The 20,364-nt window shown below is 67.3% G+C and overlaps 2 protein-coding genes across 2 annotated transcripts; both read left to right on the top strand.

Moving 5' to 3' along the window:
• The first annotated feature begins 3,167 nt into the window (after positions 1-3,167).
• On the top strand, positions 3,168-7,752 carry LOC135457743 (methanethiol oxidase-like). Its single transcript, XM_064732473.1, has 12 exons — positions 3,168-3,249; positions 3,718-3,771; positions 4,023-4,135; positions 4,489-4,677; positions 4,853-4,973; positions 5,166-5,348; positions 5,735-5,916; positions 6,046-6,124; positions 6,405-6,526; positions 6,621-6,713; positions 6,969-7,087; positions 7,538-7,752. The coding sequence occupies exons 1-12, from the start codon at positions 3,246-3,248 to the stop codon at positions 7,698-7,700; spliced, it is 1,422 nt and encodes a 473-aa protein (XP_064588543.1). The 5' UTR covers positions 3,168-3,245; the 3' UTR covers positions 7,701-7,752.
• Positions 7,753-9,320: 1,568 nt separating this feature from the next.
• On the top strand, positions 9,321-19,778 carry RFX5 (regulatory factor X5). The gene is made up of 11 exons (XM_064732343.1): positions 9,321-9,410; positions 10,254-10,393; positions 10,648-10,681; positions 10,792-10,874; positions 11,108-11,248; positions 11,728-11,844; positions 12,029-12,110; positions 12,576-12,777; positions 13,118-13,206; positions 13,283-15,788; positions 15,861-19,778. Exons 2-11 carry the CDS (start codon positions 10,272-10,274, stop codon positions 19,760-19,762), a joined length of 7,278 nt encoding a protein of 2,425 aa, XP_064588413.1. The 5' UTR covers positions 9,321-9,410; positions 10,254-10,271; the 3' UTR covers positions 19,763-19,778.
• Positions 19,779-20,364: the final 586 nt, after the last annotated feature.

Genomic DNA, 20,364 nt, shown 5'->3' with positions numbered 1-20,364 from the left:
CTGGATGATCCTGGAGGGATTTTCCAACCCCAGAAATCCTGGAATTCTCTCGTAAGGGTCCCTTTAACACTGGGTGCAATTTCCAAACCCAAATAATTCTGGAATTCTCCTAAAGGTCCCTTTAGCCCTCAGAGCTATTTCCGAATATCAAATCCAGTTCCTTAATCCCCCCAAAATCAGCGAATCCTACAAAAACCGCAGCAAATGAGCGTTTGGGAGAGCTCGAAATTCCCGTGGTGAGCCTGGCCGGGAGGAGATAAAGCTGCGGTTGATAAGATAAAGTTGCTGATAAGGACTGGGATTACTTCCTGCCCCTCCCTGCGCCCAGGTGAGCCGGGCTGGTTCTCCCTGTGCTCACCTGCGGCTTTTCCATGACCAGAGGTGGGGGCAGCGTCCCCCCAGCCCGGTTCGGGAAGTTTCCCGGCTTCTCCTGCTCATCCCCACTTCCCATAATCCGGGAAAATCAGATTTCTCCGTTCCTGACATTGCAGATCGCGTTCATCTCCCCCGGTTTGGAAGGGATTCATCTGGGATCTGTCCCGCCCATCCCGAAAGCCTCTGGAGCTGGACATTCCTGCCCCGTGGAGCGAGGAAAGGCCTCCCCGAGCCTTTCAAGTCCCTCATTCCAAGCGGATCCAGAGGAGCGAGAGACGCCCTGGAATTATCTCGGGCTGCGGCGGCTCCTCGGGGGCTGCTCGCCCCAAAAGCTTCAAAGCTTTGGGAGTTTTGGGACCCGGCCCAGGGCAGCGGCCCCTCCCGGCCGGCTTCTCCCGCTGGTTCGGGGAGTCCGGGTGGGCCCTGGAACGACCCCGAGGGAGTTCGGGGTTCGGGCCCCCCGCGTGTCCCCCTCGGCACGGACAGGGACAGCGACAGTGACAGGGACGGGGACAGGGACAGCGACAGTGACAGGGGGACCGGGGGACCGGGACAGGGACAGCGACAGTGACAGGGGACCGGGACAGGGACAGCGACAGGGGGTCAGGGACAGGGGCGGGGACGGGGGGACCGGGACAGGCACAGCGACAAACCTCCTCTCTCGGTGCCGTTCCAAGCCCGACCCGGGGGATCGCGGCCGCGCTCCCGCTGCAGCGGAGCCCCCCCGGGTTTGGTACCAAGGAAAAGCTGACAGGTTCCCCCGAATGTGATTTATTCCCTGTTTTTTTTTTTCTGGTGGTGGAGCGGGGAACAAACTCCCAGTGTCACCTGCCTTCCACTGGCCGGGGAATTTCGGGGTTTGTCACATTTTCCGGTGAACTCGGGAGCCAGCTCCCCAAAATCGCCCTTTTTGCACGGAATCATCAGAAAATCGGGGAATTCGAGCCCGAGGTTTTCTGATGGGAGAGCCGGGAACGCTGCGGAGCCCCCGGAGCCGCTCCTGGGTGGAATTGCAGCCCCCGGGGAGGAGCGAGCAGCGCCATTTCGGGCTCCCTCCGTGAACCAAACGCTTTCCCAAAGTCTGCCGGTGCTCAGTGCTCGGCTGAGGCCGAGGCCGGGAACGGAGGATGGAGAATGGGCCAAAAGCGCAGGAAATCGCGATTTAGGGGTGGCAGGTGCTGAAGGAGCCCCGGCCCCGCTGCGGGAGCTGTCCGAGGTGGCGGCGGAGCGGGGCCCGTCCCGGCGCGTTCCCAAACCCCGGCGGGGCCGGAGGAGCCGGAGCGGCCGGCGGGGCGGGGGCGGCGGCCGGAGGGTGCCGGGCTTGTCCTGCGGCCACGGGCGCTGCGCTGAGCCCGCGCTTATCTCGCTGTTATCAGCGCCGCGGGGACGCGCGAGCGCCGAGCGGGGACAGGGAGGGACACGGCGACGTCAGCTCGGGAAGCCACAGGGAACAGCGCGGCTCCTAAATGAGGGGCGGGCTAATGAGGGGCGGGCTAATGAGCTGGCTAATGGGGGGCGGGCTAATGAGCTGGCTAATGAGCGGGTGTGCAGCACCAGGGGAGGGAGGCGCGGGCATGTGGGGACAGCGCAGGGGACACCAAGGGGACACCAAGGTGGGGCTGGAGGCCAAGGGCGGCCCGGGGACAGAGCCTCTTCTGTACTTTTCCACCCCAAACCCGATCGTTTTCCGTGATTTTGCCGCTGGCAGTGCGCAGAGAAGGCCCGGGAGGGGCTGCCCGCTGCCCTGTGCCCGCTGCCCGCTGCCCTGTGCCCGGGCTGTCCCTGAGCGGCCGGGGGGCAGAGCTGTCCCCGCTGCGGGGCCGTCCCCGGGCCGGGCGGTGTCCCCGCGCTGCTGGCGGCAGCAATTCCGTGTCCCGGCGCCCTCCCCCGGGGCTGGAGCCGCATTCCGGGGCGCTGAGTGTCCCTGGCTGTGGCCTCGGGAGGGGACCCTGCTGCGGGCCCTCGGGGCCTGGAGCGGCATCTCGGCTCCTTTGGGGCCACTTCAGACCAGTTTGGGTCAAATCCAGCCCGGCTGGTGCCACTTTTGTGCTGCTGGTGGCACCCGGGACTGGGGTTGGGCACGGCCCAGGGCCTGGGGGACACTTGGGGGTGACCAGAGGGTTGGGAACAGTCCCGGGTGACGCTTCCAGCCCCAATTGCCAGCCTCGAGCTCCAGAATCCCCCTTGTCCCCAGCTGACCCCAGGTCCCCACCCAGAGATGCCACCCATGGAGGCCACCCCGTGTCCTGCCCTGGATGCAGCTGCCCCAGGAGGGCTCGGGGGGCGTTTCCTGAGGGCCCCCGGTGTCCCCTGGGTCTGTCCCCGTCCCCGGGATGCCCTGAGCAGCTCCTCGAGCCCATCCCGCCGTCCCCGGGCCCATCCCGCCGTCCCCGGGCCCCCAAACTCCCGTCCCCAGCAGAGCCCGCTCGGGGACCCTGCGGGGCCAGCGGGGACCCCCGGGCTGGCGCTGGGCTCGGGGTCCCCCTGTCGGGAGCAGGAGCAGTTCGGGGGTGCCTGGGCCGGGCCGGGGGCGCTGCGGGCGCTGCAGCCGCTCCGTGCGGGGCTCGGCGGGCTCGGCCGGGGCCGGCCCCGGCTTTGAGGCTTCGGGAGCTGCAGCGAGCAGCAGATTTGGGCGCAGATTGGCGGCGGGGAGGAGGAAAGAAGCCGCAGCGGCGGGCCGGCCCCTCCCAAGCGCTGGGCAGCCCCTCCCTGGGCTTGGCCGCGCTCCCGCCACCCCTCGGCGGGGATAAAAGGCCCCCGGGAGCAGCCAGGGCACGGCACAGCCGCTCCAGCCCCGAGACAGCAGCAGCTGCCCCTCAGCTCCGGCTCCTTCGTCCGCCGCCAGCGCCGCGACCCCCAGAGCTGCAGCCATGGGTAAGGGACCCCCGCGTCTGCCCCCGAGCCCCGGGCCCGCAGCGCCGGCCCGAGACCGGCTCCGGGCACAGCTGGGCACACACACCTGGGCACACCTGGGCACACACACCTGGGCACAGGTGCCTCTGTGCTCCGGGCCCGAGCTCTGCCTGCGGGGCCGCTGTTCCCGGAGCTGCTGCGGGGCCTCGGGGGCTCCTGGGGGCCCTACCCTGCCCCGGGGACCCGGGATCCGGAGGGATTGTCCGAGCTGGAGCTGCCAGCGTGTCCCGGCTCCGGGTGACAGCTCTGTCCCCATCCTTTCCCGGCTCCGGGTGACAGCTCTGTGCCCATCCCGGCTCCGTCCCCGTCCCGTCCGGGCTCTGTCCCGTCCCCGCGGTGGCCCCGGGGGTCCCTGGGCTGGGAGGGCCCCTCCGGAGCGGGCTCGGTGCGGGCCCGGGCCGGGCTCACGGTGTCCCCTCTGTTCCCCAGACAGATGCAGAGCTCCGTGCTACGAGTACCCCTCGTGCCCCGACGTGCTGAAAGGCGAGTGCTGCCCCTGCGGCGGGGCCGGGCCGGGGGGGTTTGGGCTCTTTGGGGTCCCCCGAGCTCGGGGTCGGTGCCGGGCCCCTTGGCCAGGGCTGCCGGAGGTCGCTCCTGCTCGTTCCCGGCTCGGGGGGAGCGGCAGGGAACGGCAGCAGCCCGAAACCAGGGCGGTCATTGCGGAGAGCTGCCCGCGGCTCTCCCGGTGCCGTTCGCGGCTCTCGGCGCGGTTCGAGCCGCTCTTGTGTCCCCAGCCCCGCGGGAGGAGGTCGCCTACGTGACCTGCACCTACAGGAGCACCGGCATCGAGCAGCCCGATTTCCTGGCCACCGTGGACCTCAACCCGCGCTCCTGCCACTACGGCCAGGTACCGAGCCGTGCCGGGCTCCCGGGGCGGGACCGAGCCGGGGCTGCGCCCCCAAGCCCTCCGGGGCCGCCCGGGCAGCTCTTTGCGCCCTGGAACCGAGGAAAACCTTTAAACCTTTGTCCCGTCTGCTCCCGGCCGCCCCCCGAGCCCCTCTCCGCGGCTCCCCCAGCCCCGGGGCCGCTCCCAGCCCCTCTCCAGAGCTCCCCAAATCCCGGGGCCGCTCCCAGCCCCTCTCCAGAGCTCCCCAAATCCCGGGGCCGCTCCCAGCCCCTCTCCGCGGCTCCCCCGGCCCCGGGCCCTCCCCGCGGGCTGTCCCGGCTCGGCCCGGCCTCAGCTGCCTTGGCCGTGCCCAGGTGATCCACCGGCTGCCCATGCCCAACCTCAAGGACGAGCTGCACTGCGCGGGCTGGGGCCCCGCCTGCGGCTGCTTCGACGGCGGCGCCGCGGCCAAAAGGACCAAGCTGGTGCTGCCGTGCCTCATCTCCTCCCGCATCTACGTGGTGGATGTGGGCTCCCAGTGCCGGGCGCCGCGGATCTGCAAGGTACGGCCGGGGGAGCCGGGGCAGCGAGGGAGGGAGGATGGATGGATGGATGGATGGATGGATGGATGGATGGATGGATGGATGGATGGATGGATGGATGGATGGACGGACTCTGTGGTACGGCCGGGAAAGGCGCCGAGCAGGCGGAGGCTGAAACTGGCGCTGGTTCGTGCAGATGATCGAGCCCGTGGATGTGTTCTGGAAGTGCAACAAGGGCTACCTGTCCGTCACCCACCCCCTGCCCAACGGCGACGTCCTGGTCGCCAACATGGGCGACGCCGCTGGCCACGGCAAAGGTAAATTTTCCCTGCCCGAATTCCCATTTCCCTGCCGGGATTCCCATTTCCCTGCCGGGATTCCCATGTCCCTGCCCGAATTCCCATGTCGCTGCCCGAATTCCCATTTCCCTGCCCGAACTCCCACCCCGGGGGTCCCGCTGGAAATGCAGAAGCCTGGATTTGTCCCCGCCCGTCCCTCGTGTGTCCCAGGTGGCTTCGTGGTGCTGGACGGAGAGACCTTCGAGCTGAAGGGCAACTGGGAGAACGAGTGTGAGGCTCCCCCGACCGGGCACGACTTCTGGTACCAGGCCCGGCACAACGTCCTGGTCAGCTCGGCCGGGATGGTGCCCAGAGTGGCCGGGCGCGGCTTCAACCCCGATGACCTCAAGAAAGGTGGGGACACGCGGGTGGCAGCGCCGGCAGGGCTGAGCTGGGGCCGGCAGCGCTCGGTGCCCCCGAGAGGCCGATTTGCGGCCGGAGCCTGGGCCGGGCTCGGGCTGGGGATGGGCGGGGAGGAACCCCGGGTGGGCAGGGTCCTGCTGCCCCCAAAGCTGCATTTCCCTGTGTTCTCCCAAAATCCCGTATTACTCTGTGATCTCCCCAGTTCCCGCATTTCCCAGTCCCCCTCCCCGGTTCCCGCATTTCCCAGTCCCCCTCCCCGGTTCCCGCATTTCCCAGTTCCCCGTCCCCGGTTCCCGCCGTTCCCGTGCCGATGCCCCCCAGGAGCCCCTCGGGGGTCTCTCCCCGGCCGCCCCCAGCCTCTCCCGCGTGTCCCGCAGGGGTCTTCGGCCGCCGCCTGAACGTGTGGAACCTGTCGTGCCGCAGCCTGACGCAGTGCTTCGACCTGGGCGAGGATTCTCTGCCCATGACCGTGCGCTTCCTGCACAACCCCGAGGCCGCCGAGGGCTACGTGGGCTGTGCCCTGAGCGGGGCCATTTTCCGCTTCTACAAATCCTGCGAGGCGAGTGCGGGGCGGCGGGGAGCGGGAGCGGGGCCGGGGAGGGTGCGGGGGCTGAGCCCGTCGTGCCCGGCTCGGCTCGGCTCGGGCCGGGGCAGCGCGGGCTGAGCCGGGCTCGGTGTCCCTGTGCAGAGAGACAACTGGGCCGTGGAGGAAGTGATCCGGATCCCGGCCAAGGACGTGTCGGGCTGGATCATGCCCAAGATGCCGGGTGCGTGTGCCCTCGGGGGTGGCATTCCTGTTGGCTGGGCGAGCTCTGCAGCCGGGCACGGCCTGCGGGGGGACCCCAGAGCCGGCTGGGGGACCCCGAATCCTGCGGGGTGACCTTGAATCCTGACTGACCCAAATCAAGGCTGACGCCAAATGATTACTGAGCCCGAATGCTGACCGAGCCCAAAGTCCTGGTCCCTGTCCCAAAGCCCATCTCAGGGCTGGCCCGTGTGGGCTCCCCCGGTGCTGGCCGTGCCCCTGAGCCCCGGCTCTGCCCGCAGCCTTCATCGTGGACCTCGTCATCAGCCAGGACGACCGGTTCCTGTACGTGTGCAATTGGCTGCACGGGGACATCCGTCAGTACGAGCTGTCGCGGAGCTGCAAGCCGCGGCTGGTGGGGCAGGTGAGGGGCAGGGCCGGGCCGGGGGGCCGAGCGGGGCCGGGGGGCCCGGGGGGCCGGGCCGGGGAACGCTCGTGTGCCAGCGCGGCCCTTGCAGGTGTTCGTGGGGGGCAGCATCCTGCGAGGGGGCCCCGTGACCGTGTGCAGGGACGAGGAGCTCAAGTGCCAGCCCGAGCCACTGGTGGTCAAGGTGAGCGGGGCGGGGCCGGCGCGTCTGGGCGGGGCTGGGGCGGGGCTTGCAGCTCCGGGCGGGGCGGGGGGGCGGGACCGGGGGTGAGCGTGAGTGTGGGACTGTGTGTGAGTGTGTGTGCTCACCTGAGTGTGAGTGTGTGTCCTCACCTGACCATGAGCCTGAGCCTGCTCTCAGTGCCCCTGCTGGAATCCAGCCCCAGTGCCCCCAGTCCTGTGTCCCAGTGCCCCCAATAACCCCAGTCCTGTGTCCCAGTGCAAGCGCGTGTACGGCGGCCCCGCCGCGCTGCAGCTGAGCCTGGACGGGAAGCGGCTCTACGTGACCAACTCCTTCTACAGCACCTGGGACCGGCAGTTCTACCCCAGCCTGATCAAGTGAGCCCCTCCCGGCTGCCCGGGGCTTCCCGGGCCAGGGTGGGAGCGGGGAAGGGGCCGCGACCCCCCCGGGGCTGCCCCGGAGCCGCTGCCGGCCGGGTCGGGATCGGGCAGAGCCCGGGCTGAGCTCAGCGCAAGGGGGTCCGGCCTGGCCGGGCGGGCAGAGCCTGAGCCGAGCCCGGGGGAGCTGGGGAGGGGAAACGGCGCCGAGCCCGTCCTGGATGGATTTGTGCCCGTCCTGAGGGAGCTGGGGAGGGGAAACGGCCCCGAGCCCCTCCTGAATGGAATCGTGCCCGTCCTGAGGGAGCTGGGGACCCAAAGGTGTCCCTGTGCCCATCCTGTCCCCTCCATCGGGAATTGCGGACCCCCAGCCGCCCCCATCCCAGCCCGTGCCGCTGGCCCCGGGCGCGGGGGTCGCTGTCGCCCTGAGCCGCCGCTGTCCCCGCGCAGGGAGGGCTCGGTGATGCTGCAGCTCGACGTGGACACGGACAAGGGCGGCCTGAGCGTCAACAAGAACTTCCTGGTGGATTTCGGCAAGGAGCCCAACGGGCCGTGCCTGGCGCACCAGATCCGCTTCCCCGGCGGCGATGCCAAGTCCGTGACCCTGCCCTGAGCGGCGCCGGCAGCGCCGCGCTCGGCAAACGGCGCCGGGGCGGGATCGGGGTCCCGGGGGGAAATTGGGGCTGTGGGGTGCCCCGGGTGATGGGGCTGGGGGGGATCGGGGCTTTGGGGTGCCCCGGGTGATTCTGGGCTTTAGGGTCCCACGGGGGATTCCTGCTTTGGGGTCCCCTCGGGTGATTTCGGGGTTCGGGGTCCGCCGGGCCATTCCCGGCCGTCCCTGTCCCTGTCCCTGTCCCTGTCCCTGTCCCTGTCCCTGCTTTCCCTGCCATCAATAAAGTTGTTTCCTGCATCAGCCGCCGCTTGCCGAGGCTCATTCCCGGAAAATCCCGGGACAAACAAATCCCGGGGGGGCCGCGGGCGGAGCCGGGACCGCGGGAAGGGTCTGGGGGAAATTCCCGGCGCTGCCTCTTTTCCCGGGGTTTGCTTCCAGATGGGCATTTTATCCCCCTTTTATCCTTTTTATGTTCCCCTCCTTTATTCCCCTATTTTATCCCTGGGGGCTCCTGGAGAAAGTTTTGCCCCGAAATAAAGTGGGATCCAGGTGGATACAAATAAAGTGGGATCATCCAGGTGGATATCTGGGATAAATCCTCCCCTGGCCCAGGTTTTTCCATGGATTCCCCATCCCTGGAATTGCCCCAGCCCAGCTCGGGCAGCTCTTGGAGCCACCTGGGCCAGCAGGAGCCGCCCAAAGGGTTGGACCAGATGAGCTTTGAGATCCCATCCATCCCACAATCCCAAAAAAATCCCACAATCCCAAAATCCCAAACTCGGCAAAGTTCCAAAGCCGGAGCCGGCTCTGACTCAGCCTCACTCCCTGCAATTAAAACCCCGATTTCCAGTTCTCCCCTTCCCGATAAAAATCTGCAGGCTCCCCGAAATTCCTTGGGAATGTGGGATTTCCCCTTCCCCAAAATCCCTGGGAATGTGGGATTTCCTCTTCCCCATTCCAAAGGAGCCCCTGGAAAAGTCGGGAAGTTCCAGATCCTCTTCCCTGCACGTCTCGCATGCCCCGGGAATTTTGGGATTTGGGAATTTGGCAATTCCAGGATTTGGAAATTCGGGAATTCCGGGATTCGGGAACTCAGGAATTTGGGAATTCCAGGAGTTGGGAACTGCGGGACGCACGTGACCCACGGGATGAAATCAATCCAAAGAAAATCCTTTTCCTTTTCCTGCTCCGGAGATCTCCTTGCACACTCCTTCCACGCGCCTTGCACACTCCCTGCACACGTGACACGCGCACGTGACACACCCGTTGCACAACCCCCCACGTGACTTCCCCGCGCGACCCTCCCTTGCACACGCGCACGTGATACACACCCGTTGCACAACCCCCCTCACACGTGACCGCCCCGCGTGACCCGTTTGCACACTCGCCGCACACCCGTCTCCCCTCGCGCCGCCCGCCCCGGCCAATCAGATCGCTGTTGCCAGGCAGATTTCGGCCCCTCCCGCCCCGCCACATCCGGGCGCTTACCCCCAGCTGAGGGGGGGGGAGGACTCAGCCAATCACAGCTGCGAGTGCTGCCGTATCCGGGCAGACCAGCGCCGTTGCAGCCAATCAGAAAAAAGAAGGGGCCGCGCGCGCGGCGAGCGAGGGGCGCGTCCACTTTCGGTTCGCGCGGGGGGCGCGGGGCACGTGGCGGGACCCCTCCCCTCCCCCCCCCCTCCCGGGGCCCCCCGAGCCGGACGGGACCAGGTGGGTGCGGGGCTGGGGAGGGGGGGCAGGCCTGGGGACACCCCCGGGGACACCCCCGAGACACCCTCGGAACACCCCCGAACCCCCCGGAACACCCCCGGAACACTCCAGGACCCCCCCGGACACCCCCGGGTACAGCCCGGACATCCCCGGACACCCCGGAACACCCCTGGGACAGCCCGGAACACCCCCGGCCACCCCCGGGCTCGGCCCCGGCAGGGGGGTCCCGGCCCCCGGTACCGGTCCGGTCAGAGCGCCGCGGTCGCGCTGGGCCGGGGCCGCCCCGGTACCGCGGGGAGGGCGCGGAGGGCGGCGGCGGCCCCGGGGGTCGCTTCCGGTGGCCTCATGGCCCCGCGTCCCTGGGCGTCTCTTCCGGTGGCGCTGTGGGTCTCTTCCTGGTGTCCCCCTGTCCTGGTGTCCCTCTGTCCTGGTGTCCCTCCGTCCCTGGGACCCCCCCTGTCCTGGTGTCCCTCTGTCCTGGTGTCCCTCTGTCCCTGGGACCCCCCCTTCCTGGTGTCCCCCTGTCCCTGCTCTCCCCCTGTCCTGGTCTCCTGCTGTCCCCCTGTCCTGCTGTCCCCCTGTCCTGCTGTCCCCCTGTCCCCAGCCCTGCCGGGGTCACTGCCGGTCTCCCTGTCCCATTTCCGTGGCCCCTGTCCGTGCCCACGATTCCCATTAGAGCCCAGAATGGGATTTACTCCCCTTTTTACCCCAAATTGTCCCTGTTCTCAGCAGGACAGGGCTGCCATGGCTGAGGAAGAGGAGCTGGGCACCAGGGCCACCAGGAAGGGCACCTAAAATGGGATTTATTCCCGTTTTTACCCCAGATTCCCATTTCCCCTGCAGGACACACAGAGGGCTGCCATGGCTGAGGAGGAGGAGCTGGGCACCAGGGCCACCAGGAGGGGCCCTCTGTCAGCTGGCAGTGCCCGGGGCGGTGCCACCGAGTCCAGCACGCTGCTGCAGGAGCTCCGCGGCAACATCTCGTAAGGGCAGCGCCCCAAAATCTGGGAATTCCTCCAATCCCCCAACCCAGAGGGGGCTCATGGGTGGGGGATTGGGAATTCCATCTTGGATCCATCCTGGATCCCTCCTGAATCCATCCTGGATCTCTGAGCCCTGGGGTCCATCCTGGGTCCCCCTCGGGCTCTGGGGGGACCTGAGGAGCCCTGGGTAGAGCCGGAATTGCGATCCCGGGGTTTTTGGGATCGTTCCTCACTCGTGGCCTCTCTCCCCGCAGCAAATCCGTGCAGAGCAAGGTGGACTCCATCCTGGTGAGTGTTGTGGGGATGCTGGGGCAGGGCAGGGCTGTCCTGGGGCTCGCCCCACGGGATCCGTCTCCATCTCCTCCTCTCCCTCTCCCTGTCCTTGTCCCGGAGCGCAGCAGGACGTGCAGAAGTTCTCGGACAGCGACAAACTCTACCTGTACCTGCAACTGCCCTCGGGGCCCAGCCTGGGCGAGAAGAGGTCAGGGGGGACCCGGGGTGGGGTCTGGGGGTGGGGTGGGATGGGATCCATGGGATGGGATCTATGGGGTGGGATGGGATGGGGTGGGATGGGATCCATGGGGTGGGATGGGATCCATGGGGTGGGATGGGATGGGGCTGGAGCTGGCACAGGGATGCCCCAGGGCAGGTCCCTCACCCGGAGGCGCTGGCACAGAGGTGCTGACGGGCTCCCCTCCCTGCCTGTCCCCCCAGCAGCAGCAGCAGCTCCTCCTCGCTGGAGCTGAGCACGCTGGGCACGGCCGAGCACATGCACGCCTGCAGCTGGATCCGCAACCACCTGGAGGAGCACACGGACACCTGCCTGCCCAAGCAGGACGTCTATGACGCCTACAAGTGAGCCGGGCTGTCCCGCGTCACCGTGTCACCGTGTCCCAAGGACCCCCCTGTCCTGGTGTCCCATATCACCACGTCCCTTAGAAACCCCTGTCCTTCTGTCCCCGTGTCTTCACCTCCCTGGGGACCCCCTGTCCTCATGTCCCAGTGTCCTTGAGGACCCCCTGTCCTCGTCCTCCCTGTCCCCCTGTCCTGCTGTCCTACATCCCCAGGTCCCCCAGCCCTGCCATTCCCTGCCGTGTCCTGCTGCCCCATGTCCCCCTGTCCTGGTGCCCCATGTCCCTGTGTCCCCCTGCCCTGCTGTTCCCTACCCTGTCCCTGATCTGCTCTGTGTCCCCCTGTCCTGCTGTCCCCATGTCCCCCTGCCCCGCCGTTCCGTGCCCTGTCCCCGGGTGCTCCGAGTCACCCCCGGTGTCCCCGATGTGCTCTGTGTCCCCCTGCCCTGTCCCTGCTCCGTGTCACCGCCGGTGTCCCCGCAGGCGTTACTGTGACAACCTGGGCTGCCGCCCGCTGAGCACGGCCAACTTCGGCAAGATCATCCGCGAGATCTTCCCAAACATCAAAGCCCGGCGCCTGGGGGGCCGCGGCCAGTCCAAATATCCTTCCCTGGCCTGGAATTCCTGTGCCAGCTGCTCTTTTTTCCCCTGTTTTTTTCACATTTTTTCCCATTTTTTCCTATTCTTTTTCCTGGTTTCCCCCAGTTTTTCCCATTCCTGAGGGTTCTTCAGGGGTTGGTTCCCGGTGTTTTGGGCTCGGGAAAAATCCTTGACTCTTCCCAACGTACTGCTATGGGGGGATCCGGAGGAAGACCGTGGTCAGCCTTCCTCCCCTGCCCAGCCTGGACCTCAAAGTGACCGAGACGGTGAGTTTGGGTGGGATAATGGACGGGATTTGGGGGATAAGTGGGATAGCGGAAGTGGATAGTGGGACACGTATAGGATAATGGGACAGTGGGATGCGGTGGGTTGGTGGGATGCAGGTCCTGCCTTGCTCCATGAATCCCATCCCGTCCCCATCCTGGTGTCCCCTCCTGTCCCCATCCCAGTGTCCCATCCTTTTCCATGGGCTCATCCCTGTGTCCTGCCCTGCTCCCTGACCCTCCTGCTGTCCCCATCCTGACACCGTGACCCTCCTGCTGTCCCCTCCCTGCTATCCTCCTGTCCCTGGTCTCACACCCTGTCCCTGTCTGATGTCCCTGTTCCTGTCCCTGTGCTGTCCCCAGCAGGCGGAGCTGGCCGAGCTGGCTCACTCCTACAGCAGCAGTGAGGTGACAGTGAGAGTGTCCCTGTCCCTGTCCCCTCAGTGATGTCCCTGTCCCCGTCCCCAGCAGGCGGAGCTGGCCGAGCTGGCGCACTCGTACAGCGCCGAGGTGACGGAGGCCGCGTGTGCCCTGACGTGTGACTGGGCCGAGAAGATCCTGCGGCGCTCCTTCAACAACATCGTGGAGGTGGCGCAGTTCCTGCTGCAGCAGCACATCATCAGCCCCCGCTCGGCCCACGCCGACCTGCTCATGGCCACGGTGCTCTCAGGTCAGCCCGGGGACACCGGGGCTGCCACCAGCCCTGGGGACACTGTCACCCCCCTGGGGATGCTGTCACCCCCTGGGGACAGACACTGTCACTGCCTGGGGACACTGTCAGCCCCCTAGAACACTGTAACCCCCCTGAGGACAGTGTCACCCCTGGGGACACAGTCAGTCTCCTAGAACAGTGTCACCCCTGGGGACAGACATCGTGGGGGGTGGGATGGGTTGTCGTCCACCTTGTCAGTGTCCCCTTCCATTCCCAATGTCCCCTCCCCACTCCCCGTGTCCCCTCCCCAGTGCCACCATCCCCAGTGTCACCCTGCTCACGTCCCCTCCTCCCACAGACAACACGGACAAGCCCCCCCAGGACCCCCGGCCACCCTCAGCCCCCAAGAAGACCGGCCCGGACCCCGCTGACAGCAGCCAGGAGCAGGTGAGACCCCCGGAACCCCTCCCCAGGCGGGCACCGGCGGCGCCCCCAGCCCGGTGCCACCCTGTCCCCTCCCCAGGCCAAGAAGGACGCTGTCGCCAAGGTCCCCGCGCAGCCGCGGCCGGAGAAGAAGAAGCCGGAGGCGGCGCGGGCGGGCAGCAGCCCGCAGGTGAGCGCGCTGGTGGCGCGGCTGCCGCTGCTGCTGCCCCGCATCCCGGCCCCGCAGCGCCCGCCCGTGCCCGGCGCGGCGCCCGCGCCGCCCGTGCTGGTGCCGCGGCCCGCGGGCACCGTGAAGGTGGCGCTGCCGCTGCCCGTGGGCGCCGCCGCCATCCCCGTGCTCAACGTGCTGCTGCCCGGCGTGGGCGTGCCCGCGCCCGCGGCCGAGACGCCGAGGGACGGCGAGGGGCAGCAGCCGCAGCAGCAGCGCGGCCGCGCCGCCAAGCGCGCTCCCGAGGGCGCGGCCGCGGACGGCAACGCGCGCAAGCGGCGGCGCGGGAGGCCCCGCAAGAGGCCGGGGGACAGCGCGGCGGAGCCCGAGGAGCCCGAGGTGGCCCGGGGGGAGGACGGAGGGGACTCGCCCCCGGGGGCGCCACCCGGGGCTGGCGGTGCCACCGTGCCCGGCGGGGACAGCGGGGGGGCTGGCGGTGCTGCTGAGGATGCCGGGGACAGCATGGAGGTGGACAGTGACACGGTCACTGGTGGGGACAGCCCGGGCAGTGGCAGTGCCACCGTCCCCCTTGGGGACAATGGCAGTGCCACTGCCACCCTTAGTGACAGCCTGGTCAATGGCAGTGCCACTGTCCCTGTTAGTGACAGCTCAGTCAATGGCAGTGCCACTGTCCCTGTTAGTGACAGCCTGGCTGGGGCCAGTGCCACTGTCCCTGTTAGTGACACCATAGTCAATGGCAGTGCCACTGTCCCTGTTAGTGACAGCCCGGCTGGGGGCAGTGCCACCGTCCCTGTTAGTGACACCATAGTCAATGGCAGTGCCACTGTCCCCCTTAGTGACAGCCCGGCTGGGGGCAGTGCCACCGTCCCTGTTAGTGACAGCCCGGCTGGGGGCAGTGCCACTGTCCCTGTTAGTGACAGCTCAGTCAATGGCAATGCCACTGTCCCCCCTGGGGACATCCCAGTCAATGGCAGTGCCACTGTCCCCCTTAGTGACAGCTCAGTCAGTGCCAGCGTCCTACTCAGTGACAGCCTGGTCAATGGCAGTGCCACTGTCCCCGTTAGTGACAGCCCGGTCAATGGCACTGACACTGTTCCCCTTGGGGACAGCTCAGTCAGTGTCAGTGCCACTGTCCCCCTTAGTGACAGCCTGGTCAATGGCAGTGCCACTGTCCCCCTTAGTGACAGCCCGGTCAGTGGCACTGACACTGTTCCCCTTGGGGACAGCTCTGTCAGTGTCAGTGCCAGTGTCCCCCTTAGTGACAGCCTGGTCAATGGCAGTGCCACTGTCCCCCTTAGTGACAGCCCGGTCAATGGCACTGACACTGTTCCCCTTGGGGACAGCTCAGTCAGTGTCAGTGCCAGTGTCCCCATTTGTGACAGCTCAGTCAATGGCAGTGCCACTGTACCCCCTGGGGACAGCTTGGTCAGTGTCAGTGCCACCATCCCCCTTGGGGACAACTCGGTCAATGGCAGTGCCACTATCCCCCTTGGGGACAATGGCAGTGCCAGTGTTCCCCTTAGTGACATCCTGGTCAGTGGCAATGACACTGTCCCCCCTGGGGACAGCTCCGTCAGTGGCAGTGCCACCACTCCCCTTGGGGACAGCCTGGCTGGGGGCAGTGCCACCACTCCCCTTGGGGACAGCCCAGTCAGTGGCAGCATCCCTGGTGATGGCTCTGCTGCTGGTGGCAGTGCCACCGTCCCCCTTAGTGACAGCCCAGCTGGGGGAAGTGCTACCACCCACCTTGGGGACAGCCCGCTCAGTGGCAGAGCCAGCGTGCCCCTTGGGGACAGCTCAGTCAGTGCCACTGTCCCCCTTGGGGACAGCCCGCTCAGTGGCAGTGCCAACTCCCCCAGTTGTGGCTCTCCTGGTGGTGGCAGTGCCACTGTCCCTGTCATTGACAAGCCAGTCCCTGGCAGTGCCACTGTCCCTGTCAAGGACAGCCCAGCCATGTCCAGTGACACTGGGGACAGGCCGGTCACTGTCAGTGCCACCAGCCCTGTCAGGGACAGCTCAGCCAGGGTCGATGGCACTGGGGACAGGCCTGTCACTGTCAGGGCCACCAGCCCTGTCAGGGACAGCTCACCCAAGGGCAGTGACACTGGGGACAGGCTGCTCACTGCCAGTGCCACCACAGAGGACAGCCCAGCCAGGGTTAGTGACACTGGGGACAGTCTGCTCACTGCCAGTGCCACCACAGAGGACAGGCCAGACACTGGCAGTGCCACCAGCCCTGCTGAGGACAGCCCAGCCAGGGTGAGTGACACTGGGGACAGGCCGGTCACTGGCAGTGCCACCACAGAGGACAGGCTGGTCACTGGCAGTGCCACTGTCCCTGTCAAGGACAGCTCACCCATGGCCGGTAGCACTGGGGACAGGCCGGTCACTGGCAGTGCCACCACGGAGGACAGGCCTGTCCCCAGCAGTGCCACCGTCCCTGTCAGGGACAGCTCACCCAGAGCCAGTGGCGCTGCTGGGGACAGGCCGGTCACCAGGAGTGCCACCATTCCCAGCAGGGACAGCCCAGCTGGTGGCAGTGCCACTGTCCCTCTCAAGGCCAGTCCATCCAGGGGCCGTGCCACCAGTGGGGACAGGCCAGTCAGTGGTGACACTGTCCCTGTCAGGGACAAGCCAGTCCGTGGCAGTGCCACTGTCCCTAGGAGGGACAGCTCACCCAGGGCCAGTGCCAGTGGGGACAGGCCGGTTACTAGAAGTGCCACTGTCCCCACAGCTGGTGGCAGTGCCACTGTTCCTGTCAAGGACAGCTCACCCAGGGCCAGTGCCACCACTGGGGACAGGCCAGTCACCAGGAGTGCCACTGTCCCTGTCAGGGACAGCCCAGCTGGTGGCAGTGGCACCACACCAGTCAAGGACAATCGGGCCAGGGGCAGTGCCACCCCTGGGGACAGCTCATCCCGGGGCAGTGCCACCATCCCTGTCAGGGACAGCTCACCCAGGGCCGGTGCCACCACAGGGGACAGGCCGGTCACCAGGAGTGCCACCGTCCCTGTCAGGGACAGCTCATCCAGGGGCAGTGCCACCACTGGGGACAGGCCGGTCAGTGGTGCCACTGTCCCTGTCAGGGACAAGCTTGTCACTGGCAGTGCCACCGTCCCTGTCAGGGACAGCTCACCCAGAGCCAGTGGCAGTGTTGGGGACAGGCCGGTCACCAGGAGTGCCACCATTCCCAGCAGGGACAGCCCAGCTGGTGGCAGTGCCACTGTCCCTGTCAGGGACAGCTCATCCAGGGGCAGTGCTACCCCTGGGGACAGGCCAGTGAGGAGCAGTGCCAGCACTGGGGACAGGTCAGTCAGTGGCAGTGCCACCATCCCTGTCAGGGACAAGCCAGTCTGTGGCAGTGCCACTGTCCCTAGGAGGGACAGCTCACCAAGGGGCAGTGGCACTGGGGACAAAGCGGTGACTGCCAGTGCCACTGTCCCTGTCAGGGACAGCTCCAGGAGCAGTGCCACCACTGGGGACAGGCTGAGTAGGGGCAGTGCCACTGCTGGGGACAGGCCAGGGAGGAGCAGTGCCACTGTCCCCATCAGGGACAGGTCACCCAGAGGCAGTGGCAGTGGGGACAGGCCAGGTAGGGGCAGTGCCACCGTCCCCATCAGGGACAGGTCACCCAGAGATAGTGGCAGTGGGGACAGGCTGGGCAGGAGCAGTGCCACCGTCCCTGTCAGGGACAGGCCAAGTAGGGGCAGTGGCAGTGTCCCCGGCAGGGACAGGTCACCAAGGGACAGTGCCACCACTGGGGACAGGCCAGTCCCTGGCAGTGCCACCAGTGGGGACAGGCCAGGTAGGGGCAGTGGCAGTGTCCCCAGCAGGGACAGGTCACCCAGAGACAGTGCCACCAGTGGGGACAGGCCAGGCAGGAGCAGTGCCACCACTGGGGACAGGTCACCCAGAGACAGTGCCACCAGTGGGGACAGGCCAGGTAGGGGCAGTGGCAGTGGCAGTGTCCCCGGCAGGGACAGGTCACCCAGAGACAGTGCCACCAGTGGGGACAGGCCAGGCAGGAGCAGTGCCACCGTCCCTGTCGAGGACAGGCCAGGCAGGGGCAGTGGCCCCATCAGTGACAGGCTGATCAGGGGCAGTGCCACTGTCCCCATCAGGGACAGCTCAGACAGTGGCAGTGCCACTGGCCCTGTCAAGGACAGGTCAGCTAGAGCCAGTGGCACCACCAGGGACAGGTCAGTCAGGAGCAGTGCCACTGTCCCTGTCAGGGACAGCGCAGCCAGGGGCACTGCCACCCCTGCGGACAGGCCAGTCCCTGGCACTGCCACCCCTGGGGACAGGCTGGTCAGGGGTAGTGCCACCACTGGGGACAGCACAGCCAGGGGCAGTGCCACTGTCCCTGTCAGGGACAAGCCAGTGTCTGGCAGTGCCACCATCGCTGTCAGGGACAGCTCACCAAGGGCCACTGCTGTTGGGGACAGGTCAGTGAGGAGCAGTGCCACCCCTGGGGACAGGCTGGGCAGGGGCAGTGCCACCCCAGGGGACAGGTCAGTGAGGAGCAGTGCCACCACTGGGGACAGGTCAGTCAGGGGCAGTGTCACCATTGGGGACAGGTCAGTGAGGAGCAGTGCCACCATCCCTGTCAGGGACAGGTCACCCAGAGACAGTGGCAGTGGGGACAGGCCAGGCAGGGGCAGTGCCACCGTCCCCATCAGGGACAGGTCACCCAGAGACAATGGCAGCGGGGACAGGCCGGGCAGGGGCAGTGCCACCGCTGGGGACAGGCGGGGCAGTGGCAGTGTCCCCATCAGGGACAGGTCACCCAGGGCCAGTGGCAGCGGGCTCAGACTGGTCAGGGACAGTGCCACCGTGCCCATGAGGGACAGGTCACCCAGGGCCCCTGACCCTGGGGACAGGCTGGGCAGGAGCAGTGCCACTGTCCCTGCCAGGGACAGCCCAGCTGGGGGCAGTGGCACGGTCAGGGATGTGCCAGTCTCTGGCAGTGCCACTGTCCCCATCAGGGACAGGGACAGCCCATCCAGTGGCAGTGCCACTGTCCCTGTTGGGGACAGGCCGGTCAGTGGTGGTGGCACCGTTGGGGACAGGCTGGTCACTGTCAGTGGCACCGCTGGGGACAGGGTGGTCAGTGACAGTGGCACCGCTGGGGACAGGCTGGTCACTACCAGTGGCACCAGTGGGGACAGGCCGGTCAGTGGTGGTGGCACCATTGGGGACAGGCTGCTCACTGACAGTGGCGCCACTGGGGACAGGGTGGTCAGTGACAGTGGCACTGCTGGGGACAGGGCGGTCAGTGACAGTGGCACCCCTCCTGGCAGGGACTGTCTCTCCAGGGGCAGTGACACTCCTGGGGACAGGCCGGTCCCTGGCAGTGCCACTGTCCCCGTCAGGGACAGCCTATCCAGGGGCACTGCCACCATCGTGGACACGCCCGTCACCGGCAGTGCCACCGTCACTGTGGGTGACAGCCCCTTCTGGGCCTGGGGCACCGCTGGGGACAGCGCGGGCGCTGGCAGTGCCACCTTCCCCGTCCGGGACTGCCCGTCGCGGGGCACCGCCGCCATCGTGGACGCGCTGGTGACCCTGAGTGGCACCGTGGTGGACAGGAGGATCCTGGGCAGTGTCACCGTCCCCGTCAGGGCCAGCCTGTCCCGGGGCACTGCCACCATCGTGGACACGCCCGTGTTCGTCAGTGCCACCGTCCTCGTTGGGGACTCCATCCCCAGGGTCACCGCCACCATCGTGGAGTCCAGGGTGCCCGGCCGTGCCATCCTCCCCCTCGGGGACACGCTGGCCTGTGGCAGTGCCACCATCCCTGTCAGGGAGTGCCTGTCTGGGGACAGTGCCACCGTCCCTGGTGGGGACTGGCCATCCAGGGAGAGTGCCACCATCCCTGTCAGAGAGTGCCCGTCCAGGGACAGTGCCACCGTCCCCATTAGAGAGTGCCCATCCAGGGACGGTGCCACTGTCCCCATCAGGGAGTGCCCATCCCGTGACAGTGCCACCCTCCCTCTTGGGGCCGGGTCAGTGGGTGGCAGTGCCACCATCCCTGTCAGGGAGTGCCCATCCAGGGGCAGTGCCACCCCTGGGGACGGCAGGCACGTCACTGGCACTCCCCCCATAGTGGACACACCGGTCAGTGGCAGTGCCACCATCCCTGTCCGGGAGTGCCCGTCCAGGGGTAGTGCCACCCTTGGGGACAGGCCTGGCAGTGGCAGTGCCACCCCTGGAGACAGGCCTGTCCCTCCCGTCCGTGTCAGTGTCATCAGGGATGGCAGGACGGGCACCAGGGTGGCACCGGCGGCCCTGGCACAGCGCGGTCACAGCCCGGCCGGGTCCCCCCTCGGGGACACGCAGGGACACACGGGGGCGGGCACAGGGACGGGGTCCCCTGCGTCACACCAATAAAAACCAGTAAAAACCAGTTACTGCCGTGTGGCTGTGTGTCTGTGAGCCCGGGCACCGGGAGGGGACATTGGCACTGGGAGGGGACACCGGGAGCGGGGAGGGGACATTGGCACTGGGGAGGGGACATTGGGAGTGGGAAGAGGACACGCCGCAGTGGGAAGGTGACACTGGGAGCGGGGAGGGGACACGGCGCAGTGGAAGAGGACACTGACAAGTGGGGGGACAACCCGTCCCACCCCCGCCCCTCGGGTGGTGATAGCGACATCCGAGGCGATTTTGCCCCGAAATCGCCGATTTTGGTTAACGCGGAACCCGCGGGGCGCCTTGGGCTTGTTCCATACCGAGACCACGCCCCCAAACATCGTGAGACCACGCCTCTTAACCATATGTGTACATAAACCGCGCTCTCTTCCGTATCCGACGTATCGACCACGCCCCCTGGGGCTGTAAGTCACGCCCCTATTCCTTACGCAGATGCCGCCCCACAGTCCATATTAGTGCTTAAACCACGCCCACACGCTCATATAAATACCAATCCACGCCCCCGGCGGCAGACCCCGCCCCCTTCCCGCGCCTCCGGCCCGCCAGGGGGCGCTGTGGCC

The sequence above is a fragment of the Zonotrichia leucophrys genome, chromosome 25 (assembly GCF_028769735.1).
Source record: "Zonotrichia leucophrys gambelii isolate GWCS_2022_RI chromosome 25, RI_Zleu_2.0, whole genome shotgun sequence".
NCBI lineage: Eukaryota > Metazoa > Chordata > Aves > Passeriformes > Passerellidae > Zonotrichia > Zonotrichia leucophrys.
The sequence above is the reverse complement of the archived record's forward strand: the minus strand, read 5'-3'. Positions and strand labels throughout refer to the sequence as shown.